The sequence below is a fragment of the Thermobia domestica genome, chromosome 13 (assembly GCF_964235325.1).
Source record: "Thermobia domestica chromosome 13, izTheDome1.hap1.1, whole genome shotgun sequence".
Taxonomy (NCBI): Eukaryota; Metazoa; Arthropoda; class Insecta; order Zygentoma; family Lepismatidae; genus Thermobia; species Thermobia domestica.
Window position 1 is genome coordinate 8,562,586 of NC_137466.1, and position 27,609 is coordinate 8,590,194.

The 27,609-nt window shown below is 36.0% G+C and overlaps 1 protein-coding gene across 1 annotated transcript in view; it reads left to right on the forward strand.

The window, feature by feature from the left end:
- Nucleotides 1–27,609, forward strand: part of Gad1 (glutamate decarboxylase) — a 243,241-nt gene that overhangs the window by 205,580 nt on the left and 10,052 nt on the right. Inside the window, exons 9-10 of the mRNA XM_081735456.1 lie at nt 24,435–24,584; nt 26,005–26,202. Coding sequence (XP_081591582.1) covers nt 24,435–24,584; nt 26,005–26,202 — 348 coding nt within the window. The remainder of the gene's footprint in view (nt 1–24,434; nt 24,585–26,004; nt 26,203–27,609) is intronic.

Below are 27,609 nucleotides of genomic sequence, written 5' to 3' on the forward strand. Positions count from 1 at the left end.
ATTGTATTGCTTCCTAAATTTCCATATTTTTATACTGTATTGCAAAACCTCCACTCCTCCTTGCTAGCAAATAAGCAAGTATTAAAACAATCTGAAATACCCTGGTTAGCGTGTAGTACCCTGGTTAGTTTAGTAAGCAGTATTTTCTGTTCTGAGGAAAATTAAACAAAGAAATTATAATACTACACTTTTATTTCTAAACTACTTTAAAAAAAAAGAGAGAGAGAGAGAATGCAGCTCTCAAGACCTTAGGACATATCAGGCGTGGACCTACGGCTAAACAACCAATCCGAACTACATAAGCTATTAAGGGGAATCGAACCCGGGTATGCTAACCATACAGCCACGAGGCAGCTAAGTGTCGATATCAAGTGAATAATGCATGATAGCGCAAAAGCTGGCTATGCTTACTTGTGACATATCAAGCATAGTCGCATCGAATTTATTTCTATAAAGCAATCTGTCACTAGCGTCTTTGTAGCAACTTGTGACTCTTATATTTGATCCTTCAGTCCTTATCAGTTTCATTTTTCTTTTCCAAAATAGTTCACAAATGAAAGAATAATATTAAAATATATACTAGTTGTGTAATTTTCAAAATAACAGAAAATACAAGTTATTAAACTAACTAATGTTTCTTCATCTTTGCTTAGTTTGAGGGCCGCGGTGGCTCAGTGGTAGAGCACTCACCTCTGGTGCTTGGGGTCCCGGGTTCGATCCCAGCCCCCGCCAAGTGAAGTTTGTGGTGGACAAACACCGTGTGCGTGGGTTTTCTCGGGGTTCTACCGTTTCCTCCCCCTTTCTTCATTCCACCATTTCATTCATTTCTCACAATTACCGTCTCCTTTAGCCTCACCGGCATAAGCGTGGGACGTAAAACTCAAAGATTTCATTTTTTTTTCCTTAGTTTGATTTCTAAGCCAATAAAGTCACAAATGAATTGAAGACTTATTCTTTGAGAACGACAGAAATACCAACAGAATAAACTATTTCACTATGTGGTATTTTCTAAGTTCTAAATAATTACGTTGAGAAATTTTAGCAACAATTTTAACCTTCGCTATTTTTTCAAACATGTGAGAAAGTGACATCGTAATTGATGAGTAACCAAAACATTAAAATTGCACAAAACATAAATTATTATTGAAGTCAAAGTTGGCCAGCTCAAAGAGACAGAAAGACATTGCTTCTTCATGTTTTCTTTCTCCGTCCGTCTTGTCTGATCATCAGTTGTGATAATTACTTATGACGTGTGATATTTGTTTCATGTTAATTAGAATGTTGCAAATTTCCCACAATTTATACTTTTATTATGTATTTTAACTAAGGATGGGCAAAACCGGTTTTTATAAAACAGGTTTCTAGAAAAACCGAAATCCGAAAAACCGACATTTCGGTTTTCTCCAAAGCTGGTTCAGTTTCCATCGAAGCCGGTTTCGGTATTCTCCAAAAACTGCTTCAGTTTTTCACCGAAACCAGTTTCGGTTTTCTCCAAAACCAGTTCGGTTTCTTCACCGAAATCGGTTTAGGTTTTCTCCAAAAATCGGTTCGATTATTCACCAAAACCGGTTTCGGTTTTCTTCAGAACCGGTTCGGTTTTCACCGAAACTAGTTTCGATGAAAACTTTTGGAAAACACATGACTGTTTCTGTAGGAACGGAATCGGTTTCCGGAGTACAACGAAACACTATTTTGGGCAGAAATAGAACCAATTTTGAAAAAAAAATGAAACCGGTTGTGAAGAAAACCGAAACCGGATCCGGTGAAAAACCGAACCTGTTTGGGAGAAACCCGGTTTTTCGGTTTTCAGTTTTTAGGAAAACCGAAATCGATTTCTTTGAAAACCCGGTTTTTTGAAAACCGAAAGCCGATAAACCAGTTTTGGGCCCACCACTATTTTTTTTATATCACGGGAGTCCGGTGGCTCAATAGTACAGCGCTCACTTCTAGTACGTAGGTTCCCTAGTTCGATCTCCGACCAAGTACATTTATGGCGGACAACATCGTGTCCATGGGTTTTCTAGGGATATTCCCGTTTTCTCTCACCTTCTCATTCCACCAATTCTTCCATTATCATTCACTTGCTTTAATCACAATCTCCCTCAACCTAAAGGGAATAATCGTGGGACGTTAAACTGAAAGATTTCGTTTCATTTTTTTTTCGTCTCGTCTGGAAATTCAAGACGAGATTAGATAAGAGACCGTTAAGTTTCGTCTCGTGTTTCTTGAGAATTGCCACAGTTACCAATTGTTTTAGAATTTCCTTTATCAAAGCTATTTAGACATGGTTATTTGTAGCAAGGCAACCCCGAATTATCTCACGCGGCACTTCATTAATAAAGTTTCTGAACTAAGCTGTCTAAATTCGCGACATTATGCGTATGGAAAGAATGTTGGAGTTTTAGTTGAGAAGTCTTTTAGAAAAAAAAAAACTTTGGTTTACCGAGAAATAGGCAAAGAGCCACGTATAGATGGATGTCACAATAGCATAGATAATAATCATTATCAAATAGCCTAAGTTGACTTTACATAGAACAATATTCACTCACGAGGTTTCGTTTTCGTGTCGATAATCCTTGGAAGTCTTTAAATCAAACCATCATCATCTTAGGTATTCTGCAATTATTGGCAGGTCACTTGTCGCAATTGAGAAGTTTCATGCACCATGGTCTTCAACTAACCTCTTTGTCTTCACGTACGATTTTATCGTTTTGATACTATTCATTAACCGTAGCCTCTTTCACCGCCTCCATCTTTTTCTTGCCACCATACCTTTTAGGATGTCCCTTATGATTGAAATCTTATCATTAATTCCAAATAATTTAAATGTATTTGCAAAGAGATCTACATGTATTTTTACACAAAGGCATCATTTGTTAGTTTGAAGCTTTATTGGATTGCGTTGAAAAATATGTTTCATTTCCAATCGAGGCTTTTACAATGCACCAATAAAGAAACGATATTTTTCATGGAATAAAAAAATATGTTGAACTGTATGTACATAAATTGGATAAATTTCTGAGAAAGAGCCATCATAGAGATTTTTGAATTTAATAAAAAGTGAAAAATAATATCCGACAGATTTTAAGCCATTTATCATGAAGTTCAGCTTTTGGGAGTAAACTTCCTTCGCTGCTTCTAGTAATGTAAGCACTCGACCGTATTGAAAGAATGCTTTTATGTGGGATTTGAGAGCAAAGGGAAAGAAAAGGCTTGCTTTCTCTCATAACGAGAACTGTCAATCACAAAACTTCTTAGCGTAGAGAATATCAGAAGACTTACTTTAAGAAGAATGGGTCACTTATCCTTCCTTCTGCTTTGATCTTCTTATCGATCGCTCTAAGTAATATTATCGTGGTGTTGACTATAATATATTAAGAACGTAAGAATGTGTCAAAAGTAACGTACTTCCGTCAAGAGTAACGTACTTTCTGACGCTTATACTTTCTGGTGGTTCTACACTAGCAATGGCACAATGGTAAAGCGTTCAGTTGTGGTGCGTGGGGTCCGTTGTTTGATCCCAGGCCGGGGGGCCGCGGTGGCTCAGTGGTAGAGCGTTCAACTCTGGTGCTTGGGGTCTTGGGTTCGATTCCAGCCCCCGCCAAGTGAACTTTGTAGTGGACACACAGTGTGCGTGGGTTTTCTTGGGGTCCTCCCGTTTCCTCCCACTTTCTACATTTTCATTCATTACTCATCATCACCGTCTCTTTAGCCTAACTGACATAATCGTGGGACGTAAAACTGAAAAATTTCATTTTCATTTTTTTCCCAGGCCGCACCAAGTGAGCTTCATGATGGGCAATCACCGTGTGTGTGGATTATCTCGGGGTTGTCTCGTTCCCTCCTAAATTCCGGCAATTCTTCCGCCATCATTCAGTTGCCTTAATCACCTGTGTCTCTTAGCCTCGACACGTAAACGTGGGACGTTACACTTAAAAAATACGCCATCCAAAAATGCACATATCAGGAATGTAGAATGGATACGTAATAGCATATAAAGGATTCCTTTAGGTCCAACTATATCTAGGAAAATACGAAATAGATAAAAATGAAAAACGAAATATTTTAGTTTAACGTCCTATGATCATGCGTTTTAGTCTAATAGACGGATGATTAAGATAAGTGAATGACGATGGAAGAATTGGTGGAAAGATAAAGTGGGAGGAAACGACAGTACCCTGAGAAAGCCCATGGATACTATGTTGTCCACCAGAAACTCATTTGGCCGAGGATCCAACACACCAGAGGTAAGGTCAAAAATTAAGCGTTGATAGCAGTGAAAACGAAATGCGTCAGTGGAAAATCGGAAGTGTTAGGGATCGTCAGCTCCACGATTACTTATTTTCAGAACAACACTTTGTGTGACGTATTTTTTTCACGCTTTCGGACAACCGGAGTAAAATAGAACCCCTAGCTCCCAAACTATGTACTTCTTCTCTCATACCGATGTGAACTTTTTTTTTTAATTATTTATTTTGATGCAAGACAGGCTCACAACCAGACTTTCTATTACGTAGAGCAAAAACGAAATTGGGTGCCCCGTCAATGTATACATATGTCTCTTTTAGGAACCCCACCAACCTAGCGCTCGGGATACGTGCACCGCTTGCTCCCGTCCTTCTGATTATGGCATCTGTTCACAGTTTTTTCGTTTAATTCATTAACAATCTGCAAAACCCCTATCCAGTGGCTTATTTAAGGGGGCTTCCGGACTTAAACCCCCATGAAATTTTATTTACTATTTTAAAGTAAATGAAATATCTTGCAGAATTTTCACATTTCTAGGAATAAAGTTAGCAAACCCCCACCCAAAACAAAATCATAAATATGCCACTGCTCCCATTTATTAAAGACTTTCCTAAAAGGAAGAAGGGAAATCTACGTACTCAGGCGCACACCTACCAATTTTTGTTGGATAGGGTCCAACCATTAAGGAGGTTCAACACTACTAGCCACTACGTCTATGTAGTATTGAACGGGTATTATTCTGTACCCGAAAAGACGAGAAGTAATTGTAAAATACTTCCACCTATATTTTTGTTAGGAGAGGTCTAAGCTTTGGGTAGGAGGCTCTAATAGTAAAAGCCACTACGTCTATGTAGTATTGAACGGGTATTATTCTGTACCCGAAAAGACGATAAGTAATTGTAAAATACTTCCACCTATATTTTTGATGAGAGAGGTCTAAGCTTTGGGGAGGAGGCTCTAAAAGTAAAAGCCACTACGTCTATGTAGTATTGAACGGGTATTAATTCTGCATCTGAAAAGATGAGAAGTAACTGTAAAATACTTCCACCTATATTTTTGTTAGGAGAGGTCTAAGCTTTGGGTAGGAGGCTCTAATAGTAAAAGCCACTACGTCTATGTAGTATTGAACGGGTATTATTCTGCACCCGAAGAGACGATAATTAATTGTAAAATACATCCACCTATATTTTTGATGAGAGAGGTCTAAGCTTTGGGTAGGAGGCTCTAATAGTAAAAGCCACTACGTCTATGTAGTATTGAACGGGTATTATTCTGTACCCGAAAAGACGATAAGTAATTGTAAAATACTTCCACCTATATTTTTGATGAGAGAGGTCTAAGCTTTGGGGAGGAGGCTCTACTAGTAAAAGCCACTACGTCTATGTAGTATTGAACGGGTATTAATTCTGCATCTGAAAAGATGAGAAGTAACTGTAAAATACTTCCACCTATATTTTTGTTAGGAGAGGTCTAAGCTTTGGGTAGGAGGCTCTAATAGTAAAAGCCACTACGTCTATGTAGTATTGAACGGGTATTATTCTGTACCCGAAAAGACGAGAAGTAATTGTAAAATACTTCCACCTATATTTTTGTTAGGAGAGGTCTAAGCTTTGGGTAGGAGGCTCTAATAGTAAAAGCCACTACGTCTATGTAGTATTGAACGGGTATTATTCTGTACCCGAAAAGACGATAAGTAATTGCAAAATACTTCCACCTATATTTTTGATGAGAGAGGTCTAAGCTTTGGGGAGGAGGCTCTAATAGTAAAAGCCACTACGTCTATGTAGTATTGAACGGGTATTATTCTGCATCTGAAAAGATGAGAAGTAACTGTAAAATACTTCCACCTATATTTTTGTTAGGAGAGGTCTAAGCTTTGGGTAGGAGGCTCTAATAGTAAAAGCCACTACGTCTATGTAGTATTGAACGGGTATTATTCTGCACCCGAAGAGACGATAATTAATTGTAAAATACATCCACCTATATTTTTGATGAGAGAAGTCTAAGCTTTGGGTAGGAGGCTCTAATAGTAAAAGCCACTACGTCTATGTAGTATTGAACGGGTATTATTCTGCACCCGAAAAGACGATAAGTAATTGTAAAATACTTCCACCTATATTTTTGTTAGGAGAGGTCTAAGCTTTGGGTAGGAGGCTCTAATAGTAAAAGCCACTACGTCTATGTAGTATTGAACGGGTATTATTCTGTACCCGAAAAGACGATAAGTAATTGTAAAATACTTCCACCTATATTTTTGTTAGGAGAGGTCTAAGCTTTGGGTAGGAGGCTCTAATAGTAAAAGCCACTACGTCTATGTAGTATTGAACGGGTATTATTCTGTACCCGAAAAGATGAGAAGTAATTGTAAAATACTTCCACCTATATTTTTGATGAGAGAGGTCTAAGCTTTGGGTAGGAGGCTCTAATAGTAAAAGCCACTACGTCTATGTAGTATTGAACGGGTATTATTCTGTACCCGAAAAGATGAGAAGTAATTGTAAAATACTTCCACCTATATTTTTGATGAGAGAGGTCTAAGCTTTGGGTAGGAGGCTCTAATAGTAAAAGCCACTACGTCTATGTAGTATTGAACGGGTATTAATTCTGCATCTGAAAAGACGATAAGTAATTGTAAAATACTTCCACCTATATTTTTGTTAGGAGAGGTCTAAGCTTTGGGTAGGAGGCTCTAATAGTAAAAGCCACTACGTCTATGTAGTATTGAACGGGTATTATTCTGTACCCGAAAAGATGAGAAGTAATTGTAAAATACTTCCACCTATATTTTTGTTAGGAGAGGTCTAAGCTTTGGGTAGGAGGCTCTAATAGTAAAAGCCACTACGTCTATGTAGTATTGAACGGGTATTATTCTGCACCCGAAAAGACGAGAAGTAATTGTAAAATACTTCCACCTATATTTTTGTTAGGAGAGGTCTAAGCTTTGGGTAGGAGGCTCTAATAGTAAAAGCCACTACGTCTATGTAGTATTGAACGGGTATTATTCTGTACCCGAAAAGACGAGAAGTAATTGTAAAATACTTCCACCTATATTTTTGTTAGGAGAGGTCTAAGCTTTGGGTAGGAGGCTCTAATAGTAAAAGCCACTACGTCTATGTAGTATTGAACGGGTATTATTCTGCACCCGAAAAGACGATAAGTAATTGTAAAATACTTCCACCTATATTTTTGTTAGGAGAGGTCTAAGCTTTGGGTAGGAGGCTCTAATAGTAAAAGCTACTACGTCTATGTAGTATTGAACGGGTATTATTCTGTACCCGAAAAGACGAGAAGTAATTGTAAAATACTTCCACCTATATTTTTGTTAGGAGAGGTCTAAGCTTTGGGTAGGAGGCTCTAATAGTAAAAGCCACTACGTCTATGTAGTATTGAACGGGTATTATTCTGCACCCGAAAAGACGATAAGTAATTGTAAAATACTTCCACCTATATTTTTGTTAGGAGAGGTCTAAGCTTTGGGTAGGAGGCTCTAATAGTAAAAGCCACTACGTCTATGTAGTATTGAACGGGTATTATTCTGTACCCGAAAAGACGAGAAGTAATTGTAAAATACTTCCACCTATATTTTTGTTAGGAGAGGTCTAAGCTTTGGGTAGGAGGCTCTAATAGTAAAAGCCACTACGTCTATGTAGTATTGAACGGGTATTATTCTGCACCCGAAAAGACGATAAGTAATTGTAAAATACTTCCACCTATATTTTTGATGAGAGAGGTCTAAGCTTTGGGTAGGAGGCTCTAATAGTAAAAGCCACTACGTCTATGTAGTATTGAACGGGTATTATTCTGTACCCGAAAAGACGAGAAGTAATTGTAAAATACTTCCACCTATATTTTTGATGAGAGAGGTCTAAGCTTTGGGTAGGAGGCTCTAATAGTAAAAGCCACTACGTCTATGTAGTATTGAACGGGTATTATTCTGCACCCGAAAAGACGATAAGTAATTGTAAAATACTTCCACCTATATTTTTGATGAGAGAGGTCTAAGCTTTGGGTAGGAGGCTCTAATAGTAAAAGCCACTACGTCTATGTAGTATTGAACGGGTATTAATTCTGCATCTGAAAAGATGAGAAGTAACTGTAAAATACTTCCACCTATATTTTTGATGAGAGAGGTCTAAGCTTTGGGGAGGAGGCTCTAATAGTAAAAGCCACTACGTCTATGTAGTATTGAACGGGTATTATTCTGCACCCGAAAAGACGATAAGTAATTGTAAAATACTTCCACCTATATTTTTGTTAGGAGAGGTCTAAGCTTTGGGTAGGAGGCTCTAATAGTAAAAGCCACTACGTCTATGTAGTATTGAACGGGTATTATTCTGCACCCGAAAAGACGATAAGTAATTGTAAAATACTTCCACCTATATTTTTGATGAGAGAGGTCTAAGCTTTGGGGAGGAGGCTCTAATAGTAAAAGCCACTACGTCTATGTAGTATTGAACGGGTATTATTCTGTACCCGAAAAGACGAGAAGTAATTGTAAAATACTTCCACCTATATTTTTGATGAGAGAGGTCTAAGCTTTGGGGAGGAGGCTCTAATAGTAAAAGCCACTACGTCTATGTAGTATTGAACGGGTATTATTCTGTACCCGAAAAGACGATAAGTAATTGTAAAATACTTCCACCTATATTTTTGATGAGAGAGGTCTAAGCTTTGGGGAGGAGGCTCTAATAGTAAAAGCCACTACGTCTATGTAGTATTGAACGGGTATTATTCTGTACCCGAAAAGACGAGAAGTAATTGTAAAATACTTCCACCTATATTTTTGATGAGAGAGGTCTAAGCTTTGGGTAGGAGGCTCTAATAGTAAAAGCCACTACGTCTATGTAGTATTGAACGGGTATTATTCTGTACCCGAAAAGACGAGAAGTAATTGTAAAATACTTCCACCTATATTTTTGTTAGGAGAGGTCTAAGCTTTGGGTAGGAGGCTCTAATAGTAAAAGCCACTACGTCTATGTAGTATTGAACGGGTATTATTCTGCACCCGAAAAGACGAGAAGTAATTGTAAAATACTTCCACCTATATTTTTGTTAGGAGAGGTCTAAGCTTTGGGTAGGAGGCTCTAATAGTAAAAGCCACTACGTCTATGTAGTATTGAACGGGTATTATTCTGCACCCGAAAAGACGATAAGTAATTGTAAAATACTTCCACCTATATTTTTGTTAGGAGAGGTCTAAGCTTTGGGTAGGAGGCTCTAATAGTAAAAGCCACTACGTCTATGTAGTATTGAACGGGTATTAATTCTGCATCTGAAAAGATGAGAAGTAACTGTAAAATACTTCCACCTATATTTTTGATGAGAGAGGTCTAAGCTTTGGGGAGGAGGCTCTAATAGTAAAAGCCACTACGTCTATGTAGTATTGAACGGGTATTATTCTGCACCCGAAAAGACGAGAAGTAATTGTAAAATACTTCCACCTATATTTTTGATGAGAGAGGTCTAAGCTTTGGGGAGGAGGCTCTAATAGTAAAAGCCACTACGTCTATGTAGTATTGAACGGGTATTATTCTGTACCCGAAAAGACGATAAGTAATTGTAAAATACTTCCACCTATATTTTTGATGAGAGAGGTCTAAGCTTTGGGTAGGAGGCTCTAATAGTAAAAGCCACTACTTCTATGTAGTATTGAACGGGTATTATTCTGTACCCGAAAAGACGAGAAGTAATTGTAAAATACTTCCACCTATATTTTTGTTAGGAGAGGTCTAAGCTTTGGGTAGGAGGCTCTAATAGTAAAAGCCACTACGTCTATGTAGTATTGAACGGGTATTATTCTGCACCCGAAAAGACGATAAGTAATTGTAAAATACTTCCACCTATATTTTTGTTAGGAGAGGTCTAAGCTTTGGGTAGGAGGCTCTAATAGTAAAAGCCACTACGTCTATGTAGTATTGAACGGGTATTATTCTGTACCCGAAAAGACGATAAGTAATTGTAAAATACTTCCACCTATATTTTTGATGAGAGAGGTCTAAGCTTTGGGTAGGAGGCTCTAATAGTAAAAGCCACTACGTCTATGTAGTATTGAACGGGTATTATTCTGTACCCGAAAAGACGAGAAGTAATTGTAAAATACTTCCACCTATATTTTTGTTAGGAGAGGTCTAAGCTTTGGGTAGGAGGCTCTAATAGTAAAAGCCACTACGTCTATGTAGTATTGAACGGGTATTATTCTGCACCCGAAAAGACGATAAGTAATTGTAAAATACTTCCACCTATATTTTTGTTAGGAGAGGTCTAAGCTTTGGGTAGGAGGCTCTAATAGTAAAAGCCACTACGTCTATGTAGTATTGAACGGGTATTATTCTGCACCCGAAAAGACGATAAGTAATTGTAAAATACTTCCACCTATATTTTTGATGAGAGAGGTCTAAGCTTTGGGGAGGAGGCTCTAATAGTAAAAGCCACTACGTCTATGTAGTATTGAACGGGTATTATTCTGCACCCGAAAAGACGAGAAGTAATTGTAAAATACTTCCACCTATATTTTTGATGAGAGAGGTCTAAGCTTTGGGGAGGAGACTCTAATAGTAAAAGCCACTACGTCTATGTAGTATTGAACGGGTATTATTCTGTACCCGAAAAGACGATAAGTAATTGTAAAATACTTCCACCTATATTTTTGATGAGAGAGGTCTAAGCTTTGGGGAGGAGGCTCTAATAGTAAAAGCCACTACGTCTATGTAGTATTGAACGGGTATTATTCTGTACCCGAAAAGACGATAAGTAATTGTAAAATACTTCCACCTATATTTTTGATGAGAGAGGTCTAAGCTTTGGGTAGGAGGCTCTAATAGTAAAAGCCACTACGTCTATGTAGTATTGAACGGGTATTATTCTGCACCCGAAAAGACGAGAAGTAATTGTAAAATACTTCCACCTATATTTTTGTTAGGAGAGGTCTAAGCTTTGGGTAGGAGGCTCTAATAGTAAAAGCCACTACGTCTATGTAGTATTGAACGGGTATTATTCTGCACCCGAAAAGACGAGAAGTAATTGTAAAATACTTCCACCTATATTTTTGTTAGGAGAGGTCTAAGCTTTGGGTAGGAGGCTCTAATAGTAAAAGCCACTACGTCTATGTAGTATTGAACGGGTATTATTCTGCACCCGAAAAGACGAGAAGTAATTGTAAAATACTTCCACCTATATTTTTGTTAGGAGAGGTCTAAGCTTTGGGTAGGAGGCTCTAATAGTAAAAGCCACTACGTCTATGTAGTATTGAACGGGTATTATTCTGCACCCGAAAAGACGATAAGTAATTGTAAAATACTTCCACCTATATTTTTGATGAGAGAGGTCTAAGCTTTGGGTAGGAGGCTCTAATAGTAAAAGCCACTACGTCTATGTAGTATTGAACGGGTATTATTCTGCACCCGAAAAGACGATAAGTAATTGTAAAATACTTCCACCTATATTTTTGATGAGAGAGGTCTAAGCTTTGGGGAGGAGGCTCTAATAGTAAAAGCCACTACGTCGATGTAGTATTGAACGGGTATTATTCTGTACCCGAAAAGACGAGAAGTAATTGTAAAATACTTCCACCTATATTTTTGATGAGAGAGGTCTAAGCTTTGGGTAGGAGGCTCTAATAGTAAAAGCCACTACGTCTATGTAGTATTGAACGGGTATTATTCTGCACCCGAAAAGACGATAAGTAATTGTAAAATACTTCCACCTATATTTTTGATGAGAGAGGTCTAAGCTTTGGGGAGGAGGCTCTAATAGTAAAAGCCACTACGTCTATGTAGTATTGAACGGGTATTATTCTGTACCCGAAAAGACGATAAGTAATTGTAAAATACTTCCACCTATATTTTTGATGAGAGAGGTCTAAGCTTTGGGGAGGAGGCTCTAATAGTAAAAGCCACTACGTCTATGTAGTATTGAACGGGTATTATTCTGTACCCGAAAACACGATAAGTAATTGTAAAATACTTCCACCTATATTTTTGATGAGAGAGGTCTAAGCTTTGGGTAGGAGGCTCTAATAGTAAAAGCCACTACGTCTATGTAGTATTGAACGGGTATTATTCTGCACCCGAAAAGACGATAAGTAATTGTAAAATACTTCCACCTATATTTTTGATGAGAGAGGTCTAAGCTTTGGGGAGGAGGCTCTAATAGTAAAAGCCACTACGTCTATGTAGTATTGAACGGGTATTAATTCTGCATCTGAAAAGATGAGAAGTAATTGTAAAATACTTCCACCTATATTTTTGTTAGGAGAGGTCTAAGCTTTGGGTAGGAGGCTCTAATAGTAAAAGCCACTACGTCTATGTAGTATTGAACGGGTATTATTCTGTACCCGAAAAGACGAGAAGTAATTGTAAAATACTTCCACCTATATTTTTGTTAGGAGAGGTCTAAGCTTTGGGTAGGAGGCTCTAATAGTAAAAGCCACTACGTCTATGTAGTATTGAACGGGTATTATTCTGCACCCGAAAAGACGATAAGTAATTGTAAAATACTTCCACCTATATTTTTGATGAGAGAGGTCTAAGCTTTGGGGAGGAGGCTCTAATAGTAAAAGCCACTACGTCTATGTAGTATTGAACGGGTATTATTCTGCACCCGAAAAGACGATAAGTAATTGTAAAATACTTCCACCTATATTTTTGATGAGAGAGGTCTAAGCTTTGGGGAGGAGGCTCTAATAGTAAAAGCCACTACGTCTATGTAGTATTGAACGGGTATTAATTCTGCATCTGAAAAGATGAGAAGTAATTGTAAAATACTTCCACCTATATTTTTGTTAGGAGAGGTCTAAGCTTTGGGTAGGAGGCTCTAATAGTAAAAGCCACTACGTCTATGTAGTATTGAACGGGTATTATTCTGCACCCGAAAAGACGATAAGTAATTGTAAAATACTTCCACCTATATTTTTGATGAGAGAGGTCTAAGCTTTGGGGAGGAGGCTCTAATAGTAAAAGCCACTACGTCTATGTAGTATTGAACGGGTATTAATTCTGCATCTGAAAAGATGAGAAGTAATTGTAAAATACTTCCACCTATATTTTTGTTAGGAGAGGTCTAAGCTTTGGGTAGGAGGCTCTAATAGTAAAAGCCACTACGTCTATGTAGTATTGAACGGGTATTATTCTGCACCCGAAAAGACGATAAGTAATTGTAAAATACTTCCACCTATATTTTTGATGAGAGAGGTCTAAGCTTTGGGTAGGAGGCTCTAATAGTAAAAGCCACTACGTCTATGTAGTATTGAACGGGTATTATTCTGCACCCGAAAAGACGATAAGTAATTGTAAAATACTTCCACCTATATTTTTGATGAGAGAGGTCTAAGCTTTGGGGAGGAGGCTCTAATAGTAAAAGCCACTACGTCTATGTAGTATTGAACGGGTATTAATTCTGCATCTGAAAAGATGAGAAGTAATTGTAAAATACTTCCACCTATATTTTTGTTAGGAGAGGTCTAAGCTTTGGGTAGGAGGCTCTAATAGTAAAAGCCACTACGTCTATGTAGTATTGAACGGGTATTATTCTGCACCCGAAAAGACGATAAGTAATTGTAAAATACTTCCACCTATATTTTTGATGAGAGAGGTCTAAGCTTTGGGGAGGAGGCTCTAATAGTAAAAGCCACTACGTCTATGTAGTATTGAACGGGTATTAATTCTGCATCTGAAAAGATGAGAAGTAATTGTAAAATACTTCCACCTATATTTTTGTTAGGAGAGGTCTAAGCTTTGGGTAGGAGGCTCTAATAGTAAAAGCCACTACGTCTATGTAGTATTGAACGGGTATTATTCTGTACCCGAAAAGACGAGAAGTAATTGTAAAATACTTCCACCTATATTTTTGTTAGGAGAGGTCTAAGCTTTGGGTAGGAGGCTCTAATAGTAAAAGCCACTACGTCTATGTAGTATTGAACGGGTATTATTCTGCACCCGAAAAGACGATAAGTAATTGTAAAATACTTCCACCTATATTTTTGATGAGAGAGGTCTAAGCTTTGGGGAGGAGGCTCTAATAGTAAAAGCCACTACGTCTATGTAGTATTGAACGGGTATTATTCTGCACCCGAAAAGACGATAAGTAATTGTAAAATACTTCCACCTATATTTTTGATGAGAGAGGTCTAAGCTTTGGGGAGGAGGCTCTAATAGTAAAAGCCACTACGTCTATGTAGTATTGAACGGGTATTATTCTGCACCCGAAAAGACGATAAGTAATTGTAAAATACTTCCACCTATATTTTTGATGAGAGAGGTCTAAGCTTTGGGGAGGAGGCTCTAATAGTAAAAGCCACTACGTCTATGTAGTATTGAACGGGTATTATTCTGCACCCGAAAAGACGATAAGTAATTGTAAAATACTTCCACCTATATTTTTGATGAGAGAGGTCTAAGCTTTGGGTAGGAGGCTCTAATAGTAAAAGCCACTACGTCTATGTAGTATTGAACGGGTATTATTCTGCACCCGAAAAGACGATAAGTAATTGTAAAATACTTCCACCTATATTTTTGATGAGAGAGGTCTAAGCTTTGGGGAGGAGGCTCTAATAGTAAAAGCCACTACGTCTATGTAGTATTGAACGGGTATTATTCTCTACCCGAAAAGATGAGAAGTAATTGTAAAATACTTCCACCTATATTTTTGTTAGGAGAGGTCTAAGCTTTGGGTAGGAGGCTCTAATAGTAAAAGCCACTACGTCTATGTAGTATTGAACGGGTATTATTCTGCACCCGAAGAGACGATAATTAATTGTAAAATACATCCACCTATATTTTTGATGAGAGAGGTCTAAGCTTTGGGGAGGAGGCTCTAATAGTAAAAGCCACTACGTCTATGTAGTATTGAACGGGTATTATTCTGCACCCGAAAAGACGATAAGTAATTGTAAAATACTTCCACCTATATTTTTGTTAGGAGAGGTCTAAGCTTTGGGTAGGAGGCTCTAATAGTAAAAGCCACTACGTCTATGTAGTATTGAACGGGTATTAATTCTGCATCTGAAAAGATGAGAAGTAATTGTAAAATACTTCCACCTATATTTTTGTTAGGAGAGGTCTAAGCTTTGGGTAGGAGGTTCTAATAGTAAAAGCCACTACGTCTATGTAGTATTGAACGGGTATTATTCTGCACCCGAAGAGACGATAATTAATTGTAAAATACATCCACCTATATTTTTGATGAGAGAGGTCTAAGCTTTGGGGAGGAGGCTCTAATAGTAAAAGCCACTACGTCTATGTAGTATTGAACGGGTATTATTCTGCACCCGAAAAGACGATAAGTAATTGTAAAATACTTCCACCTATATTTTTGTTAGGAGAGGTCTAAGCTTTGGGTAGGAGGCTCTAATAGTAAAAGCCACTACGTCTATGTAGTATTGAACGGGTATTATTCTGTACCCGAAAAGACGATAAGTAATTGTAAAATACTTCCACCTATATTTTTGTTAGGAGAGGTCTAAGCTTTGGGGAGGAGGCTCTAATAGTAAAAGCCACTACGTCTATGTAGTATTGAACGGGTATTATTCTGTACCCGAAAAGACGATAAGTAATTGTAAAATACTTCCACCTATATTTTTGATGAGAGAGGTCTAAGCTTTGGGTAGGAGGCTCTAATAGTAAAAGCCACTACGTCTATGTAGTATTGAACGGGTATTAATTCTGCATCTGAAAAGATGAGAAGTAATTGTAAAATACTTCCACCTATATTTTTGATGAGAGAGGTCTAAGCTTTGGGGAGGAGGCTCTAATAGTAAAAGCCACTACGTCTATGTAGTATTGAACGGGTATTAATTCTGCATCTGAAAAGATGAGAAGTAATTGTAAAATACTTCCACCTATATTTTTGTTAGGAGAGGTCTAAGCTTTGGGTAGGAGGCTCTAATAGTAAAAGCCACTACGTCTATGTAGTATTGAACGGGTATTATTCTGCACCCGAAAACACGATAAGTAATTGTAAAATACTTCCACCTATACTTTTGTTAGGAGAGGTCTACGCTGTGGGGAGGAGACTCTAATAGTAAAAGCCACTACGTCTATGTAGTATTGAACGGGTATTATTCTGCACCCGAAAAGACGAGAAGTAATTGTAAAATACTTCCACCTATATTTTTGATGAGAGAGGTCTAAGCTTTGGAGAGGAGGCTCTAATAGTAAAAGCCACTACGTCTATGTAGTATTGAACGGGTATTAATTCTGCATCTGAAAAGATGAGAAGTAATTGTAAAATATTTCCATCTGTATTTTTAAAAAATGGTAACACTAGATTGCTTTATAAGAGAAAGAGTATAGATGAAGATCAAATTTTCGTATTATATCAATCATTTCCCTGTTAAACAAGTAGACCTATAGTTTTATTGGCAAAGTGTACATATATATGTTGAGTTAGGAAGTTTTTTGGGGCAGGACGCGCATTCTCCCTCTTCATAGGTGAGTGAGTCCCTGTATGTACTAGAGATACTTAAAACGGCCTTTTCGTGTGATTTTCGTGATAAGAAAGGAAGCAGTATATTGTGACGTCAGGGCATTTACTTAGAAATGACTGCTTTATAGACTGTAAATTTAATTAAAATACTTGGAACACGCTGAAGCACTGTAGTCAAAGAGTATTCGGAACCATAAGCGGCGAAACCTCCCGGGCTACCCGGGTAGTGCCAATTAAAAAATTCACGACGTATTCAAAATGATTGTAGAAATCAAGTAATGAATAAGCACCCTCGCTTTCTCCGTGGAATCAGTTAATGTGAACTCTGTAACAATAAAAATAACGTTCTACTTCCAAATACTATGTGTGCTGCTTTTGTTTGTCATTCATCATTCCTACCTCCCGATTGTTTTCTTTTTCCTTCTTTTTTCCGCTTTCAACTACCACACGAACACTGTAGAAATAACATTTTGTCAAATAAACTAAAGCACCATAACAGGAGCATTGACAGTACTGTTTCGTTTTCGCTTTGTCGCTTCTCTGCTCTTCACCCAACCCTGTTGAACTCAGTGTCCACCGAGTAAGTAACAACGAACAGATACAAGAAAAAAAAAGAAACTTCATTTTTCGGCACCCTAAAATCAAGTATAGTCGAACAAAGCTCTTGCTTACTCCACAAGCTTCTGCTTTTCTCTCCTGCACTTTGTTTAGGCTAATTAAAGAACCTCCTTCTTTGAAAAAATGGAGAAATCTAAAAATTATAAGTCCCCTTTGCCGGTGAAATACCTTCTTAATATTTCTAACGTCTCTCTTGGTGCATGTCCCACGAACGAACGAGTACGAGACAAAGGGAATGAACTAAGGCAATAACAAGTACCTGTGTAATAGTATTGATATATATTTTCACAATTTTCCTTAACAGAATATTGTTCCAAACAATTACAGGAAAGCAATATCAGTGCTGAAGCTGAAGTGATGAAGAGACGAGCAGAAGTAACGATGCATTCCTTTCAGTCGAAACTTAACTACTTCGTTCAAGTTTATGATAAAGTTTTGGAGAACGCAGAAAATTTAACTTCTAGTCCTACATTACCACGGCAGAGAAAAATCATCTTTAAAAAAAAACTTGATACGGCAAAATACGACACTGGTCATATTCAGCACCGAAAGAATTGCCGTGAAAAATACTTTGAAGCCTACGATTTGGTTTTAAACACCATGATCAGATTTGAGGACTATATTTTCTCTGTGTTGTAGGATATTGAACAGTTGCTAATTAGTAATATTAATGAAAAATCTGTTCACATATCCCGTTTTAATCAAAATGTATCCAAATGACATACAGTTTAATAACTTAAAAGCACAGTTAAGGATGATTTCCACGCTTTACCAAAGCAAAAATGACTCTTTAAACATCATTCAAGATGATCAAGATCTGGTTGTGTTATTGAAATCTGAACCAAAAGAGATAACTCATTATTTGTTTTCGGAAGTTAATAAGCTAACAATTCTTTACCTTACTGCTCCTATGACTTCAGTGACACCAGAAAGATTATTTTGGGCTCTATGAAGAATGAAATCTTACCTTCGGAGTACCATGACCAAACATAGACTAAACCACTTGATGATTCTTCATTCCCACAAAGATCTTCCCAAGGAAGTTACGAAATAACCAAGTAGCACTGCCGAGGAGCTCATATTAGTAAGAAAAGAAACCGTATTATGGGAATTTCAGGCCAACTAACTACGACAACTAGTGAATGAATATTTTTCATCTTGAATATATTGTGATAATGGTCAATTCTTATTTGATAATGTCACTTTTTAAAAATAAGACTCTCATTCGGGTTACTGAAAAGAGTCTACAAGTTGAATCTCACAGTGTATATTGAAGAGGGGGAGGGATTACAACGTATGAAAAACTTTGCTTCCTATCCGATAAACAAAACCTTTCTTTGCAAATTCAGCCCGGGCAAAGATTTTTATCTCTCGCCGCCACTGTTCGAGACCAAGCAAATTGAAATTTTTTGCTCAAGTCTTGAGGTTGTATACAGTTAGAATTTGTAGTTCTGTTTTTTTGTTGAAACACTCTTGAATTACCCTCTATTGATTAACATCAGGCAACCATGGGATAAAAATGCAATTAATACGTGTTAAAACTTAATTGTCCTACAATTTGCTTTCTTCGAAGACATTCGGTCCGACACACAATGGAGCAAAAATGCAAAACATTTTCCGGAAAAATAGGTTCATGTCACAAAATAAACAATAAATTATATAATTATGTTAAGAAGAAAAACTATTTACACTTCTGTTTTTAAAAAATGATGCATATCTACTCATAGATACTTAACCAATGTTTTTACAACAATTAAGTCGCATATTCATGTAGAAAATAAACAACATTACTTCTTGGTGCTAAGTTGAAATGACTATTTCTGCATCGATAAAAATAATATTTTTTTCAAAAATAAGGCTATTATGAAACTAAAGCGATGTAATCAAAACTATTAATTAGAAAATATGAACATATCTTCTAAAATACTTACTAAATTGTAGTATCAATCTTCATGGGATCAAACAGAGCTCTACACTACTTACTTGTTCGACATCGTGTACCAAATCTCCAGCGTAATAATCGTCGCTTTCAACAGATCCATTGTTATTCGCATCCTCAGAAAGAATGATATATAGGACTGCATCCTCGCCTTTGCTCGATTATTCACATAGCGAACGGGCTGAGTCGTGTTTGCGGGATATTTCGGGCTCCAGGTCCACAATGTGCAAGTTCATGTACCTAATCATGGTAGAAGCTCTTTATGCACACCTCAAAGTAATATTTAATCCTGGAATGAATGAGATATAAGGAGGCAAAAATAAATTGTAGGATAAATGGAAGCGTTTAATTCACATGCGCCGCATTTTTTTCAGTTTTGACTATTTTATTTCTGATTGTAAATGTCTAAACAAAAACATTTTTTTTATTTGACGATAGCAAAACATTCCGGCTCCTACTCAACTCAAGAAAATAATAGAAAATTGCATTCTTTTATATGAAAATTTACTCAATATTTTAAATTTCTTACACTTTTTAGTACTGCAACTATTCCCTTACGGTCATGCAAACAACACAATCTTCTGAAATTTGAATTCAATTGGCCTCAAGTGGGGATCAACACTTATTGAGAGCAAAGTAATCCGAAAAAAAAAATAATTTTAACGACTTGTTTGAGTTTTAGCCTGTAGCATGGAAATGAGTTGTGTTATCTTCACCTGTAGAATTTGGCCTCATTCAGGACAGTTTCAGTGAAAGTCATAATATTGGAGGATTATCAACAAAGAAAACTAATTTAAACTCAGAAATAATATTCTGATTTCTTCTCAGGACCGCTGCGACAAATCTTTATCAAACACCAACTTGGAAAGCTGCATAAGAGATTATGGGTGCAACATAATGATACAAGATGATATACTTTTCGCCCAATAAAGAAAGCATTAAAGAGTCCCTAAATTACCACACTCACCTTATTCTCCTGATCTAGCTATAACCTCTGTGCACAGGAAATTTTAAGTACAAATTTATTGGAAGACATAAGGTTGCAGGTTTCATATTCAATGCTCACGTAATAGTTACTAGCCTGAACTGCAGGGGCTTAGTTCATAGACCGAGCCAAAAATCTTGCCAAATGTCTATGACAACTAATGCCGATTGTGTTTTTCTTCCCTTAACATTTGACATTAGGTTTTAGCTATACAAAGTGACTGTGAACTCTTTCAAATATTACACAATTTTATTACGAAGAAACTGTTGCATTTATAATTTTACGGTTTGTAGCAAAAGAGAAACAAACTCGAAGATTTTATTGCAGTGTCACATGTATTGAGATATGGCTTCGTTGCCCTCAGTAATCTAAGTGATATTCAATTTCACAATGTGCTTATAACATTTCTTAAGTCACACTATTCTCTGTTCAGCTTAAGCTCTAAACTCCGATAAACAAAATATTTGTATCCTTCCGCTTGTCACAAGGAGCACGCCACGGGGAGGAGCAAATTATATACTGCGTTTTGACAATACTGTCTCGTGTTGTCCAGATACTTACAGCAGCAACAGAAAAAAAAAACTCGAAAGATTTTTAAAAAAATATTTGAATTTCGCTCGTAAACAATTGTTGCTTAGTGAGTAAAGGTTTGCCTTGTTGGTGTTTCACCACAACACTCGCGGAACAGGGATTCATGCCAGCCATCTTTTAGACTTTAAAAGCAGAACAACCGTCCACAGTTGAGTTGGCGCCATAATTACTACACATGCTTAGTGTTTATTTCTATTGTTTCATTAGCCACGCTCGATTGTAGTATTATTAGATAATCCGTATTATATTTTTGTCATTTATAATAATATAGCAGTTTTATGTGGAGCTTCATAGTAAAAGTAATAATCCAATCACATGAACTATTTTGCGGAGGAAGACAAGTGTCGGTAGGACAACAGCAAATCAGCGAAATTTAGTTTCACGTGGCTTTCTTTATCGCAGTTTAGAGCTTACGCCGAACAATGTTTAGCAATAGACGCGTTATCATTTTATTATCTATGTCCATGTCGAATACACATATTGCATAAACTCTACCTTTGATACTTCAATAATAAACAGATGATTGATATGAGGCAATCGTGAGAAAATTTGTTTGTTGTATTGTTGTGCTCAATCCATCTGTCGGAAAACGTCTCTTGCAAGAAATCTCAAATGAGTAATTCCCAATGGCAGAACACTATCTTGACAAAAAGCTTCCGTGGGTTACAAGTCCTTTAGTTGAGGTGCAATGGGGTTTTCCAGCTTATCCAGAAACACCAGTTGTTACTGTATGTCACTAAACAAGGAACCAATTGGTGTCGTGTATCAAGTCTTAGGCTTTCTGTGTCAAGTTCTATGACGAGACGAGAATTTTCTGAACTCCATATTTGTACACTGTTCACTTTCCAGGAGGCGTGGAAAGCAGACTCATTTGGTAATTAAACACTACTTTGACACTCACTGTCCTCAGCGATTCGACGCAAAATTTTAGTTGTAGAAACGGAGCGTCAAGGAAGGTGTTCGGACAACAAAGATTGGATTATCTGTACATGATACGCATGCAAATGTAGGTGCTTGTGTAAACTTTGTGCTCTGTGAACCGGGGAATTACAAAACTTCAAGTAAACGCAAAATCTATCAAAAACAGTTGGAAGAAGTTGGGTGGAGCACTTCCCATACGGTCTACACATCATCTTCACTAGCGAATTAGCATCCCGTCCGCAAAAGAAAAGTCACAATCTTGCTTCTTTCGAACTTTGCTTATCATGCAACAATGCTTTGTAACGAGTAAAGATCCTCCATGTTCTCTCCCGAAATTCCAATCGACAGCCAAGTTTCATGATACTACATAACACATGGCGCTAGTGGGCCTTATAAAATTGAAATATTAATGCGTCTGTCCGTCCGTTATCCCACACGGTAACTCTTGAAGGAGAGCTAATTTTTAAACGGGCTGTTTCTTGCCACAAAGAGCTCCAGCAATTATTTGAGCCAAGTTCGCTAATGGGGTCAGTCTGTTGACAACTTTACGGGAATGATGACTATCTTATCCCAAACGTGAAATTGCATGATTCTCTTTGCTGTCTTCAGTAGTTTATTATTATTATTATTATTATTATTATTATTAGTATTATTATTATTATTATTATTATTATTATTATTATTATTATTATTATTAATAATAATAATAATAATAATAATAATAATAATAATAATAATAATAATAATAATAATAATAATATTCAGTGCTGACACAGTTTCCACCATCAGTGATGATTGAAAGGCCTCCTGTACGAATGCAACTTCCAACCTCCTCTTTTTTGCCACAGCTGTAATGATTCCTATATGACAAAAGTTTGTAATGTTTGAAAAGAGTATAGACGATGTATATAACTCAGGAAACTATCTAAAGATTTGCCCTTATCACATTTTTATCTTGTGTATTTGTTCCGAGCCAAATAGATAAATATACAAAAATGTTTTGTTTTAATATATAATCACGTACTTCGTTTTGTGAGATTGTTGATTAAGGAAGACATTTTCTTCTTTAGCATTCTACACCATATCTATTTAAAATCAGTAAAGACATATACTCCAATACTAAAGTGACGTTCTGCTTCATCACAAGAAGAGTCTATTGACTGAAGTAGTGTGACGTCACATTCTTTTCGTTGCCATGGTGTTCGCCATTTTATTTCTAAACAACAAATAGCCTAAATACCTAAAGGACCCAAATGCAAAGCAAAAACAGTGATGAAATATTTCGGAATTGCAAACATTAGAGTGAATGAAATATTTATGTTTTTTTAAAATTTTTCTATTCAACAAAACTAAAAACAAAAAAAAAAACAAAAAAAAAGTAGAGATATAGAAAAGAATAAGAGAAAAATATACTTATGTTGTTCATAATCAGATATTAACCTTAAATACTCTGGAAACTTTTTGATTCATTAACATAAGTATCATAACATTGAATATGTGTACAGGATTAATGTTTAACAGTTGTTTAGAATACATGCTGAACCATTCATAATTGGATGTTTTCTTATTGTACTGTTTCTAATTTTTCAAAAAAAAACACTTGATATGGACTGTAAGAAAAAAAAAGATGTCACCTATATCCACTGATGGTTCGGACTAAAAATTTCCAAAGGCTTGCTTTTTTCCTCTTTCTTTTGTAATATTGTAGACACTAATATTGTGGACTTCCATTATCAAAAGTGGACATAAGAAAAGTAAATGGTCTAATAGAATTAACATTGTTCTAAAAGATTTTTTTTCTTTTAAAAAATCTTATATTTGTACAGTTTCCTTTGTACCGATAGTTTCTGAATCTGTATGTTAGAGAGTTTATATTGTGTATAATTGTTTCTTAAGGTGGATTACATAATTATGTTTACATTAATTATTTGATTTCTACCTTAGCACGTAGAGATGTGACGCTTTTAGAAATAAGTTCCTTAGATATTAGTCCTTCATTATGAATTTTATTGATTTTATTCACAGTTTCCTAAATGTATTTCCACATTCTAAATCTGTACCCTTCCTCACCAACTATATTAGTTTTAAAACATTTTATAGTTGTAAATGAATTTAGAGCCGTTGTCCTTGTTTCTACTAGATCTTAAAATACACTATTCGCTTTACACGTTTGTATAGATTAAAAAAAAAAAATCGATCACCATAGTAACGGAAAGGAAATGACATCACTATTTCAATCTATTATGAAATGTGTTTACGTAAGGGATTTATTTTTATCTACATGCGGCATTTCTTTCTCAGGTTCCTCCTTATATACAAAATTTTTCGATGTAATTTTAGATTTAAATTATTTTATGGTGTGTTATGTAGTGCTTGGAATCTCCTATATTTTGGCATTTTGCTATGTTAACTGTTTTTAAAGGTAAGGGTACAAAGAAGCAATACTTTCTATCAATTTAGTACTTACTACACGTCATAACTTTGATTATTCCTTAAAAGAGTACTCGCCATTACGTGCCAGAGTAACTTCCATAAGAAAATAAGTGATATCCTTACTACTTTTCATACTTATTCCAAATGCAAACTCAAACTTAACGTGTAATGCTTTCTTAATCCAAATTGCTATCCAAGCTCCCATGTTGTTACCAGAGTTTAAGATTATATATATATATATTTGATTAGTTGTACTTAGATGTACGCCTTTTGTTGCAGGGCCTTTTGATCAGCTGCAACCAGATGAGCGCAGAGTATCTTTTCCAGCAGGACAAACTCTATGATACTAATTATGACACGGGCGACAAGGTGATTCAATGCGGTAGACATAATGACATCTACAAACTTTGGCTGCAATGGCGAGCAAAAGTAAGTCCATATAACAAGATTGAAAGTAGCAATAATGATACCTAGAAAGAGAGACACGAGAACATTATATTTTTTCTTAAAGCTTTTACTCTTTCAGTTTCGAGAACAATTCTGTAATACATATAAGTGCTTTAATCAAACGTATGCGAAAACAGTAATTGTAATTAAATTATCTTCCCTGTTAATAAGAATACAATGATTTTAAACAAAATACGTAAGTATAATTGTGAAATTGCAATAGTTTTGATGAAAGAAGAGAAAATGCAGTCTTGTCTTCCCTCGTATTTCTTTTCAGTACTAAACGATTTATAAAAGTCTATTTTATATACAAATGTTTGAAGAAATCAGAAGTTTAGAACGTTTAAAGAATCAAAATAATGTAATAATACAGAGTTCCTACTTACTGGTCAGGGAAGTCAGGGAAAATGATGCAGGTCAGGGAGGTTCAGAGAAAAAGACTAGAAATCAGGGAAATTTTGTAAAATATATTTTTTCTAACATTAATTGTACACCAATTTCAGATTAGCCAACCATTATAATACATATTTGATTTTTATTGTTATTTTCTCTTCTACACGTAATCTTGTTTTTATTGCTGTTTATTTTATCTTCCACATGCAGTGCTTTTTGTTTCAGGTTATGTTATTAGTGACATTTATTCTTTATTTATATTTCAACGTCATCCGACACCTGTCATGAAAGTCAGGGAATTTCCTGCCAAAGGTCAGGTAAACTCAAGGAGAAGTCAGGGAAATAGACTTCTCCAGATCAGTAGGAACCCTGTAATCTAAAATACACAAAGGCTTAAAAATTCAAAATTACACAGAAATGAGTCCCATATCTTTTCCCCTGAAGAAAATAACCCTCAATCCTATGTGTGACTGTCAGTTAGTGGAATCTATTGCGAAAACTTACTGCTGCAGTCTATAAGTCAAAAGAATCCTTCTTAGGTACCTGGTATTCTACGGGACATTATATTTTAATATTCCACGGAATCCAATTATACACATTATAACAATTATCCCGCCCATTTGACAAAGAACTGAGTCAGAACAATAGTTTTACATTGACTATGGTTTTTGTTTTGCTATCTTTGAATTTCAGATTAAAGTTACTCTTTTGGTTTAGAACTTGTATTATTTTCTTTATATGTTTCATTTTTGATCATACATTAAACAAATACCCATTTCCACTAACCTATTTTAGTTGTCAACAATGTGACAGTACGCAACTGATATTAAATTTCATTTCTTTTCTTTTACAATATTAAACAAATAACTTATTTTATTTTATTGAATTACTAGTAAATAATTTTATAAGTTCTTAAATTATTATTACTAAACTTATATTATAAAATTCTTGTTAAATATTTGTTATATTTCTTTCGTCGTATCAAGAAGTTGTTTTTATGTTGTTGTAGGGAACAGATGGTTTTGAGAAGCAAATGGACAGATTGATGGAGCTGACTGAGTACATGGTAGAAAAGATGAAGCAGATGCCGGATAAATTTTATCTCCTCCTTCCAGAACCAGAGTTAGTCAACGTCAGCTTTTGGTACATCCCCACGCGCTTGAGGACTATGAAACATGGTCCAGAGAGGGAAAAGATCTTAGGAGAAGTAAGAATTTTTATTATTTATTTCTTAGGTGTAATGATCAATGACAAATATTTACTCGTACTTTCACTGTTTCACAAGTTACGTACGTTATATCTTTGAGAACACGTTTCATAGACGTACAAAATCAGTTCTCCATTCTAGTCACTATTTTCATGTGCGTGGGTTTTCTCGGGGTTCTCCCGTTTCCTCCCATTTTCTTCATTCCACTATTTCCTTCATTTCTCATCATCACCGTCTCCTTTAGCCTGACCGACATACCCGTAAGACGTAAAACTGAAAGATTTCATTTTATTTTTTTCGAGTCACTATTTTCTCTGTTTAATAATAAAGAGGATTTGAAATCATAGTGCTTCGGCCAGACAAAAAGGACTGTTTCTGTTTAACGACTGTTTTTGAATCATAACTTGTTAAACGATTACATTCATTGGCTGTCTACAGTAAATTATCTGCCTAAGAAAACTTTTTCAGCGCAGGAGTGACTCATGGAACAAGGAGTTCCAGATTCTGCAGACGCCTATAATCACGATCATAAAATGGGTGATCTGGTAGATTGCCTAAGATAAACTAGCTACTATCTACTCACTTTGAAAGAAAAAGATGAATTTTTGCTTTGCTTTCCTCCATTAGAACACAGAATATCAATATTGTTCTTGCTACCAGGTGTTCAAATTTTTTTTTTTTTTTTTTTTTTTTTTTTTTTTAACGAACTACTTTAGTTGGATATAATGTTTAAGTCGTGAGCCCCGAAAATGTTGACTGTTGGAAACAAATGCGGAAGACATGTCGTAAACTTGATCCTCCTTGTGGCAGAACCTGTGACGCTTGTCGAACTTTCAGTGACCATGGATGAAGTATGAGTTCACCACTTTCAATCCGAGTCTAAGGTGAAATCAAAACAGTAGAAACACTCCTCCTACTACCCTAAAGGAAAAAGTTTAAGTCATTAGTTGGCAAGGGGATGTTCTGCTTTTTTGCAATGTGACGGATTTCATCATACAGATCTACTATTCCAATGTTTGTCATCGAGTCCTGTGACTTCGAACTGCTTCTGCATCTTCCTTATTTGACTCTTTTACAGTTATTTTCTGATTTAAAAGCTCTTTAAACACTTTGCTAAAACTTATTTTCCATTAGATGATGATGTCATAGCGACAACGGAGGACTTTTTTAACATCCAGAATGAAAAGTTCTATCAGGAAGGGATCATGGGTCTGAACAATACTTTAACAAAATAAACCATATCCATCAAACGTAAAATCGCTTTCTATTCAACTTATTTCTGAAAAACCACTTCTGAACAAAAGTGTATATTGATGAATAAAAATAACTTTTCAGTGCAAAAGTTTGGATTATAAATAAGTTTAAAGAATTTTAACTCTTTATCACTTTATCATTCACAATGTAAGT